The 19,971-nt window shown below is 34.4% G+C and overlaps 1 protein-coding gene across 1 annotated transcript in view; it reads left to right on the top strand.

Annotated features, from left to right (window-relative positions):
• Window positions 1-371: 371 nt before the first annotated feature.
• LOC136033223 (secreted frizzled-related protein 5-like) overlaps window positions 372-19,971 on the top strand; it is a 37,605-nt gene continuing 18,005 nt past the window's right edge. The window contains exon 1 of the mRNA XM_065713935.1: window positions 372-893. Within this exon, the coding sequence (XP_065570007.1) occupies window positions 416-893 (478 nt within the window). The 5' untranslated portion in view covers window positions 372-415. The remainder of the gene's footprint in view (window positions 894-19,971) is intronic.

The raw sequence follows: 19,971 nt of genomic DNA, 5'->3' as shown, positions 1-19,971 counted from the left end.
GTCGATGCGTATATAAATATTACCTGGAATTTTCTTTCTCCCTTAAACACAACTTGTGTATCATAAAAGAAAAAAAGCGAAAATAAACTTTAACATGCTGGTTAGAGCAAGATACAATCTTTGTAATTGATAAATTCATCTATTTCGTTAAATAGCCCAACATTTTTTCTTTGATTTTAGTAGTCTAACACTACCCTGTCAGAATGTTTGAAAGATAGTCATTAAAATCCTGATTTGTCATATTGACGAAATAAATCAGATGTTAAGATGTTTTTAACACCTTAATCTTGATTACATATCCAAAGAATTTATGACCAGAATGCAAATAGAAGAAGTAGCCTGCCCACTCGCTCTGCAGAGACTGAAGAAACACTAGATGCTTCAGTCTCAATCCAGATAGGAACAAGCACTCATCATGTTTACTATATTGTTGATGCTTGTGACTACAGTAAGCGCTGATTATTACCAAAACGATTTTTCTGATGGATACTTTTCTGACTGGGGTGTTATTGGGGGAAGAACTGCACAGCCAACTTGCGTTGACATACCCAAAAATATGTCATTGTGTCATAATATAGGATATACTAAAATGAGATTACCCAATCTGCTTGACCATGATAGTATGTCAGAGGTGATGCAACAGGCGGTCTCTTGGGTGCCATTGCTGAATGTCAGGTGCCACCCGGACACTCAGTTGTTTTTATGCTCTCTGTTTAGTCCAGTTTGTTTAGATAGACCTATTTACCCTTGTCGTGGATTATGTGAGAGAGTTAAAGCTGGATGTGAAGTAAGAATGAAAAACTATGGATATCCGTGGCCCGATATGTTGAAGTGTGATAAATTTCCGGAAGATAATGATATGTGCATTACGCCACTTTCTGGAAATTCGGAAGGTGAGTTATTTTGTTGAAGGTCATAAATTTTTGGGTAATGTTTATATTAACGGATTATCCAGATAGCTAAGAAACAAACTCACAAATATAGTCAGAATTGCATCCTGAATCCATATTTAAATTCATTTCCGGAAATGAAATATATGAATATATATACATATTTTAATATATATATATATATATATATATATATATATATATATATATATATATATATATATATATATATATATATATATATATATATATATATATATATATGCATATTTACCCGTGAAAGAACGAAATCTGTTGAATGTCGACGTTCACTGGTGAAAGTCCGAAATAAGGAAATTGAACAAATTCGGACATACATCGAGCAACTTGTGTTTGTTGACCAGTCAGTCTTATGCAAGATTTGATGGTGACAGGCTAGATTTGGTTATAAATCTTAGAAATGGGTTAGAACCTCAGAAATATAAATATCAAAAATGCTCAAAATCCACCATTTGTGCATGATGTTAATTAACTAATCAAAATTCGGTCAATTTTAGGCATTTGAAACGATTTTAGGAAAATTTTTCAGAAAGAAATGAGGCTCTTACGTAGGGGTGGGTGTTTATTTTGTCTGCCGTTAATTTGCCTTCTATATTCGTGTCCCTCCCCGTCAAATCGTTCCGGCCAACATTTGTGTCCCCTCCCCGTATGATTTTTTGATGTTTCCGTTTCGATTCGTCCTTTTCCAAGATTTATACACACTCGAGTACATAACGCATCTTGGTTTTGGACAGCTAATTTAAATTAAGATATTCCCGTCAAGTGGTTCTTGGATTATAGTTGTGTTATACTCATTCAAAATCGATAGAATAATTTTCAGAAGACAATGGCGACAGAATATTTGATAAATTTATATATTATCTGACAATTGAGATTGCTAACAAATAGACATACTGTTCGAATCAGAAGTTTATCCCCATCGCCTCCCTTTTGGTCTAATATGTACTCTGAACTGTATAAATGTAATGACTCTCCCGCAAGTCACTCCTTGTACAAGTTGATTTAATGGTATCAAAACAAAGGAAAATTCATTGTGTGAAGAGAGCAAAATAAATTTGTGATCAAAATGTTTGTTGTATTTGGGTTCAGGATGAATTTGATTCTATGTGTTTGTCTATTTCTTAGCTATTTCAATTGTCAGGCCATCCAAGGGGCTATGACTCCCTACTACCTGATGTACATCTCGGGCACCGCACAGTTCCGCCACGCTTGGCACTGTCCCCAAAACAATTGACACACACCACTTGCTTTACATGATTTCTGAGAGGGAGTGACCCCGCGAGCTAATCAATAAATTTACCGATTATTCTAATAGTTCAGTTTGAGGAATATTCCGGAGGGTCTAAATATTCACTTGACGAAAATTTTACTTAATATAAACTGCGATTCGTCTTCAGTTAATCTTTTATTGTGTAGCAATATTGTTCATTAAAAAGAAAAAAAAAACACGTTTTGAATTGAATTTTCGTGAGACGTTGGGAAGTACCATTTAACTTTATGTAAGTCATATTTATTTTGTGTCTATGTCAGCTTTTCCATTTATGGAGATTTAATTATTCAGACATCCTGGTTAAGGTAGAACATGAAATTTAAGCAAATACTATTCTCATACACATAAAGATAAGATCTAAAGTGACGCATGGACATGTAATTACTGCCTTTTAAGCACTAGTAAGTGCAGGGCTGGGAGACAAGTGCTGGGTTTAATTCTTGGTTTAACTTTAAGTTTTATTTTATAGATGTTGTTTGTTATGGCACAGCTTGATTGTTTGTCAAAAACTGACAATTAGAGTTAAGTAGATAAACATCATGAATTAAATATATAAAAACAGACACGTAAGCAGAAGTTTTTTTTGGGAGGGGGCAGAGGCGGTTTTAGGGGAGGGGCACTTGTCCCGGACGCGCAATTTTAAATAAAAAATACTAACGGTTGTAATCATGTTGCAATTTTAGAAATTCTATTTTTAATAAAATGAAGTAGAGGGCGCTGTTAATACTGTAACTACTAACAACTCACCGCAGCACTAAGTCACCTGAGGCCAACACAGCTACGCACACTCCTTCTCCGTCCTAATATATTCAAAGCCTCTCTCTTTACACCCTCACAGGAAGTTTCCACTTCCCTTCTTTACGACATCCTCCCACACCAACTGCGAATGACCTGCTTTCCGTTTAACCCAAGGAAAATAACTAATAAATTATTGTTTAATCCAAAAAATTAATTAATCGTGCAATAATCTAGAATATAATAATATATAAGAAAATAAATAATAATTAAAACGATTAAATAATTTAAATAATAAATTGAAAATGATTAAAACATGTATTATTAATTTATTGATAAATTAAATATAATTTGTTAATAAATGACAATCTTGTTAAAATTTGACCTAAAAATTTTGTGGGAAACAGTGTGGGGGGGGGGGGCTAATCAAGATTTTGCCCCAGGTGCAAAAGAGGCCAGAATCGCCACTGCGGGGAGAGGAGATCAAAAATAAAAAACAAATTTTACTCGATAATTTGAATAAGAAGTTCCAGAAAGCGCGGGAAGCATGTAAACAGGAGGAGAAAGGCACCAAATAAAAAAAAACGGCGACTTATGGCAAAAATAATGAAAACAATCTTAAGACTCGGAGGGACTTTTGGGGCTCTCCAAATGTTCGCACCTGGCGTAGAATTTTTTTTTTTGGGGGGGGGGGTACCAACTCCTCTCAAGCTGTGAAAAATTACTAAGATATACGCTTTTGATAATGTAGGTGCTATGGATAGACATAGAATCCCGCCTTAAGAAACAAATTATCTGGACCCACCCCCATGAAATCCTAGCTACGCTTTAGTAAAAGGAATTTACCCTTTTTATGCTTACTCTTGTTTATACAAAGGTGATGCTTACTATGCTTTTTGATTTTAGTGTAGATGCGAAAGTTAATCACAATGTCAGGCAAGCGGACGCAGGAATTTTGTTAGATGACGTAGCATTTTGGCGTAATTCAGTTAAAGGGGAGAAGCAGGGATGAAATGTGCCCCCCCTACACTTTGAAAGATACATTTTTATTGGGAGTTTTTAATTGAAAAATTCGTTTATTTTGGTAGTTTCATTGAACAAATTAAAAAAAAAACGACTAATTTTCCATCTTCCTAGATTTTGAATAATACATTTTGACCTCCTCCCCCCTAATTTTTTGTGAATTAACGCCACTGGCGCAAGTTTTAAAAAATGCTAAAAATTGATCATTTAAAAAATATTGCAAATTCAGAGGGAGATCGTAAAATATACCGTATTCAGGAGGAGGGACATATGATCAAATTCCTTCCTCCTACTTGTGTATCTGTACAATGCTTCATAGTGAAAATTGTAAAGAAAACAGTAGGGAGAAAAAATGAATCAAAAGAAAATAGGATTTTTGCTTAGGATAAAATCTAGTAAAGTGGATTTTACGCCATTCTTGTTATCGCCATTATTTTTTCTTTTAACTCCCCATCGGGATTGAAAGCTTTTTAAAATTATTGGTTTTGAATTCAGTATTTCTGCCATTATGTCTTGTGATTTAAAGCAATTCCTTTTGCTATATTGACGAATCCCCTATTGAAATTAATCAATACTTACGTGCCTGACTTAATATATTAATCGTAGCTTTGTGCTCAAGATAACTTAATTACTTGCATCAAGTTTGCCATGAGGGGGTATTATGGTCGTACCAAAGGAGGTGGGTATTCGGTTTAACCCACCCCTCCCTATAATTTTTGTCTGGCTTGTAAAAAAGTAACAGAAATGCATATAAACAATTTCTTATATGTTTTGTAAAGTTGTTTCTGCTTATGCAACCCCTTTAATGTTATTCAAATTTGACAGAGATGGATACTCCAATTGGCATAACTGTGGTTCCAGAGCTCCTAATCATATCTGGAATAGAGTCAGCCATTTGAAAAATTGTTGCTTGAAGGAAAAAATACAAAACATGCAAAATAAAGGAGGTTCTATCATCTTCTAGGATTTCTTCATAGCTATGTCAATGGAATATCCCTCTTTGTGCGTTAATGTTTCTTAAGTGTTAGCTTGCGCATGTTTGTCCCTTGGTTCACACAGATGCTTCACTGTTTTGCTGCATGTCCGCGGGGTTGCCACCCCCTACTGCTTTAGCAATAAATTTAGGGATTTGATTTCCTCTCAATTGATTTTTTTACTACAAGTTCTAGTAGTTTGCCGGCACATATTTTCTGTTTAATTGTATTTTTTCCCGAAGTTACTATCATTACAAAGCATATTTTAGGTTTCATACAAAAACCGTGTCAATTGAAATCGCTTTTTTTTTACTTTTTTTTTTTGATTTGATAGTCTTGATGTGAAATGCCAAATTTAACACAACCCCAATAGAATTCTGTTTTTACTGAGGTTTTTCTCTTATTTAAGATGATTTCTCTATTGGATCCTTTTTCTGTAGCATTGACAACAATGCCTATACGGGGTCTGACGCGTCGCCCATAATGTGATCTTAAAAGCTTTGACAGCTACCGTCATTAAGCCACCTGAGGCCAACACAGCTACGCACGCTTCTTCTCCTTCCCGATCTTCTGAAGGCCTCCCCCTTGAAACCCTCACAATAAGTTCCACTTGCCCTTAAATTTATCTTTATGACCTCCTCCCACCCCATTCAGGGACGACCCTAGATGGTTAGCTGAAAAGGACGATCTTTGGCAATCTGCCATCCGCAGAATGTGTTTTAGGCATCTCAACATTTCTCTCATTATAGCCCTAGAAAGCGGGATAGAATCACAGTTTCGTAGTTAGACGGGTATCCAAAAGAATCCTTAGACAATCTCTCTGGAAAATATCCAACGCATCCTCCTCCGTACTCCGGAGCGCCTATGGTTCAAAACCACTCGACTCCAGATATTTCCTCCTTGTCGCAAAGTCGTCCGTTTTGTATGAAAAAGCGCCTGTGTGATCCAGGGACAATTGTGACGGAAAATTGAGTGTTGTTACATGAAATCTCATGCTGTCGAAGGATATGGCATCTGTCTGAACCCGTTCCCAGGCAGAGATTGGATGACTATTAAGAAGTAAAAAAAAAAAATAATAATTGGTGCCACTTTTGAAAACAGTTTGTACCGTCTTTCAGACTAGGACTGGTAATCCGAAGAGACATGAGAAAGGATCCATGGTTTACTAGAGGAAATGGATGGGCCGCAAATCGCGAAATATCAAGAAGAGATATCTAAAGCCATTCATTCGAGAGTCATTTGCTTCGCTGCAATTCCAAAGATCTTAAAGATATCTTCAGTTTTTCTCCAAGTATGAAGAAGGCATTTATAGAAGTCATTTGAAGGATTTTAAAATTAGAATGACCATTATTTAGCAAAAATACAATATTCGATAAACAGATGTTTTTCTAACGGTTGACGTAGTTTGCAAGAGAGTCTAGATTCTAGGAAAAGGACATTATTCCAATTTAAAGGATAGAGTTTTCATCTTGAAATTGTTGATTTGGACGGGATACGGTAAAATAACATTAAAAGAGAGTATTTCCAGCCACCAGGGTTGTATCCAGGAGGGATGTTACAGAGTTTCAACCTCTCCCCCTAGAAATTTCTATCGCACTCGTAAAAAAGTAGCGAAAATCCGTATAAATTTTGGTGCGTTGTGTAATTATTTGGTCCCCCCCCCGAACAAAATCCTGGATATGTACTTGTCAGCCACTTTAGAAAAAAAGGGGCAAAGGTGCTCGTAAAAAACTAGCAAAAATCCGTATAAATTTTGGTGTGTTGTGTGATTTTTTGGTAGCCCCCCCCCCCTGAACAAAATCCTAGATACATACTTGTCAGTCATCTTAGAAAAAAGGGGCAAAGGTGCTCGTAAAAAATAAAACTAGCAAAAATCGGTATAAATTTTGGTGCGTTGTGTGATTTTTTGGTAGCCCCCCCCCCCCTGAACAAAATCCTAGATACATACTTGTCAGTCATCTTAGAAAAAAGGGGCAAAGGTGCTCGTAAAAAATAAAACTAGCAAAAATCGGTATAAATTTTGGTGCGTTGTGTGATTTGTTGGTAGCCCCCCCCCCCCTGAACGAAATCCTAGATACATACTTGTCAGTCATCTTAGAAAAAAGGGGCAAAGGTGCTCGTAAAAAACTAGAAAAAATCCGTATAAATTTTAGTGCGATGTGTAATGTTTTGGTAGCCCCCCCCCCGAACAAAATCCTGGATACGTACTTGTCAGCCACTTTAGAAAAAAAGGGGCAAAGGTGCTCCAAAAAAAGTTATATGATGTAAGAAAACAAGCATGCCATTTTACAAGTCTTAGAAATAGCATAGCAGTCACCACATCTTCATGACCTTAAATTCAAGAGACACGATGCAGTTGTCAAAATCCTGGTAGAAATGACAGCTTCAGGTGCAGAACTAGGCTTGATTATAGACTCAAGTGGCTAAAAAGACTGTACCACTTTCTATGTTACCCTTCGTGAATTTACATTATGTTAAGTACCACTCAAAACCTTTGTGGCAAACTGTGGTAGCGGTGGCTATGGATTCATGTCTAATGCCCAGTAAATTTCACAGGTTCGAATTATGTTCATGTTGGATTATCTAGCCACACAAACTTATTAACACGACGAATGACTATCTTGGCAATTGCAAGCAAGGTAATTCTGGCAATATGATAATTATGTTTAAGAATATGAATTATTATGTTCAAATTATGGTAATTTAGCAGTTATGAATTAGGAATTGCCTTCTTACATCCTCAAAAATGTTATCTTTGACATATGGCTTTCCATAGCTTCAAAGCCTTTTTAAAGTTTTTTTTTGTGGGGGAGAGGAGATTGCATGCCCTTATTTTATCTTTAAATGATAAGAAAATACTTTTTAGTAGAAGAGGGTCTTCTATTAGGTTATTCTCTATAAAATTTTATAAGATCCGTTAATGGCGCTCAAGAGCCAGATGTGGCCCTGACGTTTTGTACATGGCTGCTACAAACTTGCTCAATTTGATGTCGTAGTTGATCAAAAACTGGTAAAATTTTAAGCATAATAATTCTATGTATAATAATGTAAGGATTTTCTATAATGATTTAAATATAATAATTGGCTGCGACACAGTTGCAACTGTAATGACTATTTTATTTTGGAAATTATTAATAATTATTATAATTATTATAATATTATTATTATTTATTATAATTATTTACTATTTAAATTCTATCACAAATTTCTGAAACATAAAATCAAAACATTTCAAACTTTGGGAAAAGTTAGAATTATGGACATTCAAAAAGACAACATAATCAGGTCCGCTCATTACATTTTTTTAAGGTTTTCCGTCAAAGATATTGATTCTTTACGTGTATATTCAGAAGGATGCTCCCTAAAGACAAAAACTAAAACCAAAGACGACAGTTCTCTTACGATAAAAATTAAATATTTTTTTAATTGTTTTATTTTTTTAATAATCCAACATGGATTTGGTCTGACCAACTCCATGCCTAAATGTTCTCTATGCTCAAGAAAATAATCAAACACCAGAAACCGCTGGGTGTTTTTTCAGTCCGATTAGTGTGGTGCAGTCCAAACCACCGATGGATTTTATCGCTGAATTTTTCTGCTGAAAGTTTTTTTTTTTTTTTATTTCCCCAGGTTGGCGTCTAACCGGCTCATTTGCAACGCGAAAAGTAACACTTCCCTAGTAGTGTAATAATATTGTATGTGTCAACCATTTGATGAGAAACAGACAGTTGACATGACGACAATGGACATAAGCATATATGCATAAAAAACTGATCAAAATGGAGGAGTCAGAAGAATTTTACTGAATGGATGTTCTAAAACCGAAAGTGTGTTTCAGGTCACCTTTTCTCTGCTATCCACGAGGCCCTTGCTCCATTTGAGAGGACAGAGTCCCCCCCCTTCATGCAGATATGAGGACAAGTGACATAGAATTTGAGCAGTGTCAAAATTTCCGCACTCTTTTTTAAACTTTGCTTTGATAGACAGCAGCAGGGGGGATACCCCCGGAAAAAAAGAAAATAATAAAATGCTTAAAAATTGGAAAATGAGAAATATTCCCATTCTCGAGAAATATTCCAAAATATCGGTAAAAACAAAGTTCCTGGTAGTACTTGCCTCCCCCTGGAAAATTTAACTGCGCCGCTCTTGGTTGTTTTTGCTCCTGTCTGTCCATGATCTTTTAAGGGCTATTAACGTATGAGATTTTTCGATTGGTATCAACCGATCGAAAAATACAATGAAAAATTCTATTTGGCTCAAAATTAACGGACACTAAAGCTCGGTATTAGTAAATTAACGGACACTAAAAGCTCGTAAATTAACGGACACTAAAGCTCGGTATTAGCTCGGTATTCATTGTGAACGTGAATTTAGTCATTACTATTTGCAAAGAAGGCTATTTATAACTGAATAGAATAATTTTATTTTCAATATATATATATGACTTACATAGGGCACTAAAATTGCCAAAGGGGTAAAGCTCACATCTTTTGCCATATATTAGAATGACAGTGACAAGAGAAATGGGGAACAAGGGAACTCGGCAAATTCATACAATGTAAAGTCACGAAATTGATTTTTCAACTATTTTTTCCATGGATCGTGGATTCATCGGGTCATTAGTAAGGAACTAGGAGTGAAAATCAAGGCCGTAGCCAGGATTTTTGTTCGATGGGATGATTGCAAAAACTTTTTTTAAAAACGCATCAAAAATTTGTTTTATCTGCACTTTTGTTACATTCTTACGGCCTTAATGAAAATATTTACTGGTCTCTAGAAACAGGCTGGTAAACCTGTTTATAAACCTACATATGATTCATAACTTACAGTCATACACTTGATTATTCAAACTTGTTTTTTTTTTCTTATTTGAACACGGAGATATCCGAGGGGTCATGTCTCTCTCTCAGAAATCATGTACACCAGGTGACCCAAGCCCAGTGTGGCAGAGCTACCAAGCGTTTTGGGTAGTGTGCCAAGCGCCGCGGAACTTTGAAAAGTGCGGCAGAACTATGCAGCACACATGGCGTTCCGAGACATACAGCGAGAAATCAGCGCCCCTTAGTGGATATCAAGAGTGGACACCAACAATTTGACTTGCTATAGCAACTGAAAATAAGACATTGAATAAGAACTTGAATCAAAAACTATATGCAATCATTTAACCCCTTTACATTATTTTTTTTACTTCCGTAAAAATCAAATCACTATCTATTCTGATTCGATGCGTGTGATTTATTTTTGAAACTGAATAAATTTTCGTCCGTGACAGAAATAGCGAAATAGGCTATAGGCCTATTTGAAACATTATATCAGTTGCCCAACCACCTATACGGCCTTGCTCTCAACACTCAGATAACGCTAAAGCGTAAGCGTTCATTAATAAAATCCGACAATCCTATTAATAGTTAGTCTATTTCTTAAAAAAAAACGAAAATTCGTAAATTCATTTTTCCAAAGGCCCAAGACGATTTCCGATTTTAGGTATGTACCCAGGTTTTTTTGGCGGGGGGACAATAATAAAGAAAATCGGGACCCTAATAAAACTTAAATAAAATATTTCATAATTTGAACAAGAAGTTCCCAGAAATTAAAAATACAGGATTTCAGGGAAGGGGAGCTATCCCCCGGATATATCCCTGTCTGTACTAATGCCATGGCAACTTTCTACTGAAGACTAAGCTCTCGTAAAAAGAAAACCAGGAAAAAACAAAACGCTCAATTGTTTATAAAGATGGCTCTAATCTTAGGTCTGGAGGTATCAGACACGCTGGATTTAATAATTTAGCCTTTTTTTACCAGCATCACACAGCTTTTTCGTTAAAAATTTTCCTAAAATTATGCAAATTTCCTTATGCTAATAAATTTTGATGGATAATTTTGAACTAAATGATTTTTTTATTCTTAGAACCAGCACAAAATGTAGATATTTTTAATGTCGCTCTTTAATTATCAACCTTATCAGAAAGCATCATAAATATATTTGTGCATTGTTGCATTTGCTTTAATTTCAAAATGTGTAATATATTTTACTTTTCCTGGTTGGTTACCATGCTCTACAACGACCTCGAAGGCATATTTACTAAACAGGTGTTTCAATTAAATCAACTATGTCAGATAGACTGCTAGGATCATGAATAACAATTTGACAACTATTTCTTTGACCCATTCATAATTAATCTTCTACCTATATTGTGGATGGTAGTCATGTAGTTTAGATATTCTGTCAGTTTGGGCCTCCCATGTGTCAACTTCAAGCTGAGATAACTAATACCATCAATCAGACACAAACTGATAAATGGGTATTTCTCTTGGCACGCGTCATGGTTGAAATTTTTAGCCACGGGGCTGCTGAGAAGAACTTATGGCTACAGGCGTCCAAAAAGAGTTATTTAGCAAAATTCCACTTTCCAGGGTTATAAAGAAAGAAATTTTAAGATGAGATAAGCTACGATTTACAAATGGAGGATGATAGAATAAAAGTAAGCATGATGGTCCTAGACCCTCAAGGTCCAAACCGGTGGCGCTGATCTTCGTTTCGTGGCCTTTCAGCCAGGAAGAGGTTGGAGGCCAGCCATCCTGAGCTTTCGCACATCCTTCTTGTAGGATGGTAGTTTGTCAAAGATTGTGTCCTTCGGCCATCCATCTGGGGCCAAACGTTTTAACAACCATACTGTCGTTCTTGATCTGAGTAAAACCGGCTTCTCTGTCTGCATTCAGAGATAATTACCTTATTCTCAGTGAGACAAAGTACTGTGCAGGCTTGTTTTAATTAAATATAAAAAATGTCAGATAACGCCTTTTGAATTACACAGCCATATATTGAAAGCATACTTCAATTCAAATGTGATTTTGTCATGGCATTCGAAGATCTTAATAATTTATGAATAGTACGGAAGAAAAAAAGCAGTGGATATAAGGGTATCCGTAATTCTTTTCAAGGGGGGACTTTGCAAAGGAAAGCACAGCTTTTTTCGGGAAAATGTCATATTGTTCAATTTTGCCTTTTCCTACATCGTTGGTCTTCTTTTTGGGGAGGGGGAGAATTTCCTTGCCCTTTCCTATGGGTGCCCTCAAGGGATATAGAACACTGTCGTGATAAGCGTAAAAGTCTGTTTGAATATTTGTCCTGCTTTGTATATGTCAAAAAGTCAACCAATCTTTTGCATGGAAAAGAAAAATATGTCGCACTCAGAAATATTTCAAAATTAATAAATAATAACACGCCTCTAGAGCAGTCTGGTAGGCATCTTCATAAAAATTATTTACCAAAATCTATGGTTTTCTTTTAAATATGATTTTTTGGCTTTGACTTCAGTAAGGGCTCTATTGAAAATTTTCTAAATTCCCTTAGTAGAAAACCCTATTTTACTCAAAAATAAATTGAATATGAATAAATATTTTCATTTAGGAATCACTAAGAACCGCCCAAAAACTGATCGAAAAAAAATGTCAAATAACAACTTTTGAAATACTAGACCCTGAATTCCAGGAATTTATAGAAGTTAACCGAAAATGCTCTAGAACTCGGAAATTTTTGTAAAGTTTACCCCGAAGCCACCTACTGAAGTAATATTTTGTCCATTACCTTTAGACAGAAACATTTTTATTTTGTGATTCCTTGATTATTTTTTTTCAATGGACAAACTGGGTTTTATATGTGCTTGAATATAATATATTGACTACAATTCTTAATTTATATTGCCTACTGAAAAGGGGCTACCTTAGGGGGCTGACGACTAGGACAACTGAGGCAAGCCTTACGCCTTTACTGGCGTTATGGTTCTCCTCCATAATTGAATGAATACAGACTTTAGCAGGTTAACCAAAAGTGATTGTTATCGTCATTGTTGACTTGACATAGTAAATTAATTTGAATTATTAATAAATTTGATTAAAGCTACCAGCCTCGTTTAACATATAAAGTAATTAAACAGCTAATTTGATCTTACAATTCTCAATACCTCATATGACACTAATTCACCCAACGCCCTGTGAATCAATAACGCCGTCTCTAGCTAGAGCATATGAGGCCTAAAGCAGGTTTCACACTGCGTACCTTATTTTCTACACTAAGTGGTTAAGTTACATCTTGTATAACGTAAGGTTATATGTATAACTTTATGTTATCTTATAACCTTTCACCATAAAACAAATCCTTGTACACTAAGCTAACATATAAATAATAAAATCACCGTCTGAAATCATGATGCTCATCATAAGCAATATGTTCAAAAATTAAAAGTCTGTAATGAATATGATGATTCAGGTTCTGATAACGAACTTATGTGATGAATAGACGACGCTAAAGACTTTCAAGAAAAAGTTTACTAATTTATTTCCGTAGCCTATTAACTGGTCATCCAGAGATTCCTTCTTCTTGCTAGTTTCTTAAATTTTCCATAACCGAACATAAGGCTACATAACGAAAAATTCGATGTAGAACTCGAGTCTACTTGGCGATAAAGACAAAATTTGCTCCGTAACTTTATGTAACGTAAAACCCTAACTTATGCCAGTTAGAAAAGTTGTATAGCATAATGTGACAGCCTTATTAAATCAGCAATTGCCAAGGTGCTTCAGTTGGAGCGGGGGCCTCAAATTTGGAAAATACTTTCGATCTTGCACAAATCAAAAAATTGTCCCTCCCCTAGACTATTTAAAATACATCTTTCCCCAATCCCCTTCCATTTTCGCGTACCCATTCACTTGCCAAGGAGATTTCTATATAACCTAGAATTGTTGGTTAATTTTATTGGAAATGGCTAACCCCTCAGAAGGCTCTGCTTTTGTTGGTATAGACCTTCAGAAATATGATTTTTTAGTTGTAGCACAGCAGAACATTGTCTGTATTTTTTGCTGACAAGTCGGGACAGGAATGTGCTATCTTTGCATTTTTTTTCCCAATATGAAGAGTTGCAATACTTTTGGCCAGGCCATAAACCACTCAGAAGTTAAATTTTGTATGTCATTAAAACAAACAGAAGAGACAAACTTAAAAAGAAGATTTGTAGATGGTTTTGATTAGGCCTACCTATCATCAGATTGGAAAAAATTACAGGATCTCTGAGTTATACGGGGAACATCATGAAGGGCTTGATTTTGGAGTATGGCCTTGTCCTGCACATGACCCGCCAAAATAAAGGCTGCCGTATCCATGATCATAGGTGCAAGTCCGTATCCAGGGGGTTAGGGGGTTTGACCGCCCCCCTCCGAAGTGTTTGCCAAACTCGTAAAAATGTATATGAACAAATTTTTGATACACACAAACACGCATATACATATATATATATATATATATATATATATATATATATATATATATATATATATATATATATAAATATATATATATGTATATATATATATATACATATATATATATATATATTTATATATATATATATATATATATATATATATATATATATATATATATATATATATATATATATTTATATATATATATACCCGTGAAAGACCGAAATCCGGGGAATTGCGATGTTCACGGGTGAAAGTCCGATATAAGGACATTGAACAAATTCGGATATACATCGTGCGACTATGTATTTGTTGACCAGTCATCTTTTATCAATCTTATGCAAGGTTTGATGGTGACAGGGTAGATTAGGTTATAAATCTTAAAAATGGGTTAGAAATTAGGTTAGAATCTCATATATATATATATATATATATATATATATATATATATATATATATATATATATATATATATATATATATATATATATATATATATATATATATATATATATATATATATATATATATTATGAAAAGAGAAATCACCAATGCAACAGCACAAACACATAAAAATATATATATATATATATAATATGTCTGTGTATGCTGCTTCTACTACTATTAACAACTCACTATAGCCCCAAGCTACCTGAAGCCGAAACAGCTAAGCAAGCTCCTCCTTCCTTCCAGTCCTTTCAAAGGCTCTCTTGTATGGGTACAAAGTTTTCTTTTAAGTACCGAGGACAATGAAAGCGACGTGATTCTTTGAATTGGTGATGTTGAAACTTGGACAACCATACATATTTAAGATATTAGGAAAAAATTGGGATTTACGGTTATCAATGAAACACCTTCCTAGTTGTCCTTTAAAACTAAGAGATTCCTAGTGTTTTGAGTTTTTACGGACGATAAGTGTTGTCAAATCTAACTGCCGATATTTGGTCTTTCTTATGTAGCCTATTTCACAGCTCAAACGTCGCAAAACTGACAAAAATATGATAATGCCCTAAAAATTTCAATATTTTGGAACGTCCAAAAGAAAAATAATTAGGAAATCGCGGTTTTGAGGTGTAAATAAACCTAAGGATGGTCCAAGGGGGCAAAAAATGTTTAATTTTAAATACCTTTGCAGTTTAAGCCCATTTCCGGATGGTCTTAGGCGAAAAACGTCTAAAAACATTAGGTAGCATTTGACAACAAAAAAAATTGGTATCCCTTATCTCTATGGATTATTCATGTGAATGCAAACGGTAAAGAATCAACAAAGTTTTTTTACCACTGAAATTTCGATAACAACTAACGATAAATGAGATTAAGGGAGCATCTTAAATCCTAGGATATGCGTATAGTACCTCAAAGTGTTTGCCCCAAAAACCACTTTATTTTGTACTTACGAAGTGCCAAAAAAATAATACGATGTAGCAGTTTGTGCCACGATTTCTTAGGCCACAACACTTTATTTTAGGCCTCCATTCTTAGATCAATCTTCACTTTTTACGAGCTTCAGAAAAGTGTTCTATAACTTCGTCTGTTTTTTTTTTTTTTTTGTTACCCTGGAAGTAAGTTCCTGCGCAGGCTATGTGCTTTAACAGGCATATCATTTTATACATCATAAGAAGTTCATCTATAAAAGCATGCAATCATAGGAGTACTGGGCTCTGAAGGGCGGCCTTTTCAGCCTTATCTGACTTCAATCGCACTTCAGGAGTATCTTTAGTGGGTTGGCCTGTCCTTTTTGAGAATAATTTCTACACCCTAATTCACTTAGAATTATTATTTAGGTCTAAGAAAGGTACAATTGTTAGGTATTAATATGTATCGACAGTATGTAATTAATATGTGTCGATTAGGTAAGTATCGACATTCCCAATCTGTCCAACGCTCATTGCAATGTCTACTTTGATTACCTTCATGAAATAGCGCGGAAGCTATTTTTTTTATTTTCACATTTCCCCTAATCTGGGACTCCAGATTAGGAGTTCTTTTCTTTTTCCTTTTGGGGGCTAGTTAGTAAAGTTTACCCCAAGGACATATCGAAGCCGGCTGATAGATTTATAATACTTCATTGATAAACGATTACCTTTTTTCGGGGGGGGGGGAACGAAAAACTTAACGACGAACAAAAAAAATATATGTACTTTTATTAATTTTTTAAGAGTCGGCTTATAATTCTTTTTTTTGGGGGGGGGTCATATTGGATAAACTCCCCCACCGTGGATACGACCCTACTTATTGGTCTATCAAATTTCAATGCCGTACTAGCTGAATAGAGGGTACTTTCTTTTTTTCGAGTTTAAATACGGAAAGATTTATGGGGCGAGTGGATTCTAATATGGAAATTATTCAGTCACTAAATGAAATATGTAATCAGTGTTGGCTCCTGTTTACCAGACTAATACTCGTAAAAGTCAAATGTATCAAACTGCATGTGTCTAACTTTTATAAGTTTTGTGTACTTCTTGCCAAATCAATTAACTGGGTTGAGCTACGATTTTTTTCTAAAAATCTTGATACGAGTCACATTCGTGATGAATAATTTCACAAGTTAAGCTATGATGTATAAATGTAGTCTTAAATATGATTTCTTACCGACTAAATGTTCAGTCAAATGTTGGTCGAGGGGCTGCCCACTTCAGGAAATCACGTACGACAGGTGGCTTGATTTCATATATATAATAGGGGAAGTCAGAAGTAAACATATTATGTTATTCAAGAAAAAAGATAATTTAGATTTAATTAATAAAGATTAATTGCCCCCAGCCTAGACCCATTCCCCCCAACTGAATTTTCGACCTGCATAATTCAAGCATCAACATAAACAGGTCAGTTTTCTTTAGCATATCTTTACCTTTATGGTCTATATGGCTCATTTTTCACTTGAGTTGGGAAAAATGGCTCCAAATTTGCCCCCCCCAGTATTTTGACGGAATTTTGCCACTGCACAAGAGAAACAATCAAAATATTCATAAACAAAAAATGGCTTATGTAAAAACTAGATTAAAAAATAGAGCTAAAAAATTCAAATACGAAACAACGGAGCCAAAGAAGTATTATAAATGGAGAAAAAAGAGAATAGAAATAGAAAAAAGGGGGATAGTTATTGTGACATTGCACCGTCAACTAAAAGAGAGACGAAGAAAACACCTAAGATATAATAATAGAGCCAATACAACTTTTAACAATTAATCGGGTACCTTTCCATTTGCTATTCGACTTTAGCACCTTTAAAGTACCAAGAAAATTTTAACAAAAATTTTCTCCCATAATTCATCTGACCACTATTCATAACTGAAAACTCTGGTTTTGTAAAATTTTTATTTCAATTGTTATAAAATTATAAAGTTTCTTCGCCACTACCACATTTTAGTCAATTTTGCCACGTTAAACCATGAAGAATAAATAAGCAAAACCAATGAGTTAAATTTGGCAACGTTTTTCAACCGCCAAAATTCAAACATTAACAACCAGTTGATCTCCAAAGCCAACTGCACCTTCAAAAAAATCTCCAACTGCCCCTTGGCTTGAGCTAAGGTGTATTACATATACATTCGGCTTTTTTCAATAGGCTTCATCACTAATGTAGCAGAAACTACATCCCCCCCCGCTTCCCCAACCTCCCATCCCAGCACAGGATTCTCTATCTTATAGTTGAACCAAGCACCATTCTAACAGCCCCGTGTATTTTGGTATTCAGTTGCACGCAATTTTGAACAGATTTTGACTCCGTAAGATTAAATTTGTTGTGCTAAACTGTTACTTTGTGCGATTCAATGAAACATTACTTATGACTTCTTACTAAATTGATTTGATAGTGGGTTCGCTGCTATATATTAATAAACAGGATTGAAATAAGCGGGCCACATAAAGCAAAAACAAAAATACAGGACAGTTCCAAGTTTTATTACATATAATTCGAAGTTTAATATCATATTGTAACATGAACCTTATGATAGTTCAAAATCAGAGGAATGTACATGTAGAATAAACCTACAATAGACACAGACCTGTTCCGAAAATTGTAGTCGTCTATGTTTGATCACTTTATCAAGGTCAATTTATACTTCTCTTTCAATTGCCAACAGTGCAAGTGAAGATAATCTTTCTTATCCCGTGGTGTTGCGGCAGTACATCTTCAACCATCGAAGGCAAGGAAAATATCTTTCACACGACGCAGAATTCATAGGAATAGTGCAGTACAGTTTAAATAGATCAAATATCAGAGGAAACTTATTTCAAGCATTTTTCAGAAAAAAAAACAGATACTTTTTTGAGAATGTTATTGTTTTTTGTATCCTCAACTGTGTAAAACACTGTAACTCAAGACATGCAGCGTCCAAAATCGAGCTTATAGTATTTACACACTGAGCTTACACTGTCTTAGTTCATTTCGTTTATAGTATAGAATTATTTCATTTCGTATAGAATTAGTATAGAATTAGGATTTAGTATAGATTTAGTATACTAAGATTTAGTAATTATATTTATATAATTATACTATTTATATTTATTATACTGTTTATATAATTCATTTCGTATAGAATTAGTATAGAATTAGGATTTAGTATAGATTTAGTATACTAAGATTTAGTAATTATATTTATATAATTATACTATTTATATTTATTATACTGTTTATATAATTATACTATTTACCTATTTAATTACTTAATTACACTAACTACTATTTAATTATACTATTTATATAATTATATTTATACTATAGATTTAGTAATTATATTTATTAGGATTTAGTATAGAATTAGTATAGAATTAGGATTAGTATAGAATTATTTCATTTCGTATAGAATTACGCTTAAGTTGTTCAAAACGTCCAAAGTGTTCTCTTCTAGCCTACTTTCAATCTTTGTAGTTAGAACATCAATAAAAGGATTCAACACTGTATTTTCGAAGAATTCTTGTACTGTCTCATATTGAACTGTTGAGCCCCACCTAATTTCACTGGAACTTCGCATTTCCGGGGCAATTAGGAACCTCTAAAACCATATTTATTAGCTGATTCTGAACTTTGAAGGCAATCATAGAGTGCCATATGACACCAGAACGTGTACTTTTGTTAAAAAAAAAAACAAGTTTTTTTAACAAAAGTACACGTTATTTATTACACGTTATTAAAAGTACAATTTATCTTCAATATCTTAAATATTTAATAGTTTTTATTTAATTTCACGGGTTGAAACAAATATAATTCTGGCTATATATTTAAATACTAGGGGGGAATTGTGGGTAAACTTTAGTGCAGCTGTAGTTAAAATGTGTTAACTACAATTATTCTACACATTATGAAGTAGGTCTAAGAATTGTTTTTTTTTTAAACATATTTCCTTCTCAACCGCCTCAATTCTCTACTTATAAAAATTTGAGGAGGAGGGTAATTTTTTCTTCTTTTTTTTCAATGAAAATACCAAACGAAAATTTATTTTGAAATCAAGGGATGGAGAAAATCCCGTGATTGGTACCACTGAAACTAGTTTCAATATCAACAAATTCTTAATACCATTTAATACTCGGGATTTTAGGTTCTTAGACCACTGTAGGTCTGAATCCTTTTGGCACTGCCTTATGGGATAGCCTGGACCAAGTATCAAATAATTGTTTAATCTAGCTTAAAATGCAAAATTAACATACCATAGTCACATTTAGATATTGAAAGTAGTCGAACTTGTTTCTCACTATAATGTATTTCAAGCACTAGACTTGTCAACAAGAGCAAAATTCTCCCTGGTTGATGTTACATTGATCCTGTATAAGAAGAAGA

This window comes from Artemia franciscana, chromosome 11 (genome assembly GCF_032884065.1).
Source record: "Artemia franciscana chromosome 11, ASM3288406v1, whole genome shotgun sequence".
In the NCBI taxonomy this organism is placed as follows: domain Eukaryota; kingdom Metazoa; phylum Arthropoda; class Branchiopoda; order Anostraca; family Artemiidae; genus Artemia; species Artemia franciscana.
This window is presented reverse-complemented; position numbering and strand designations above follow the sequence as displayed.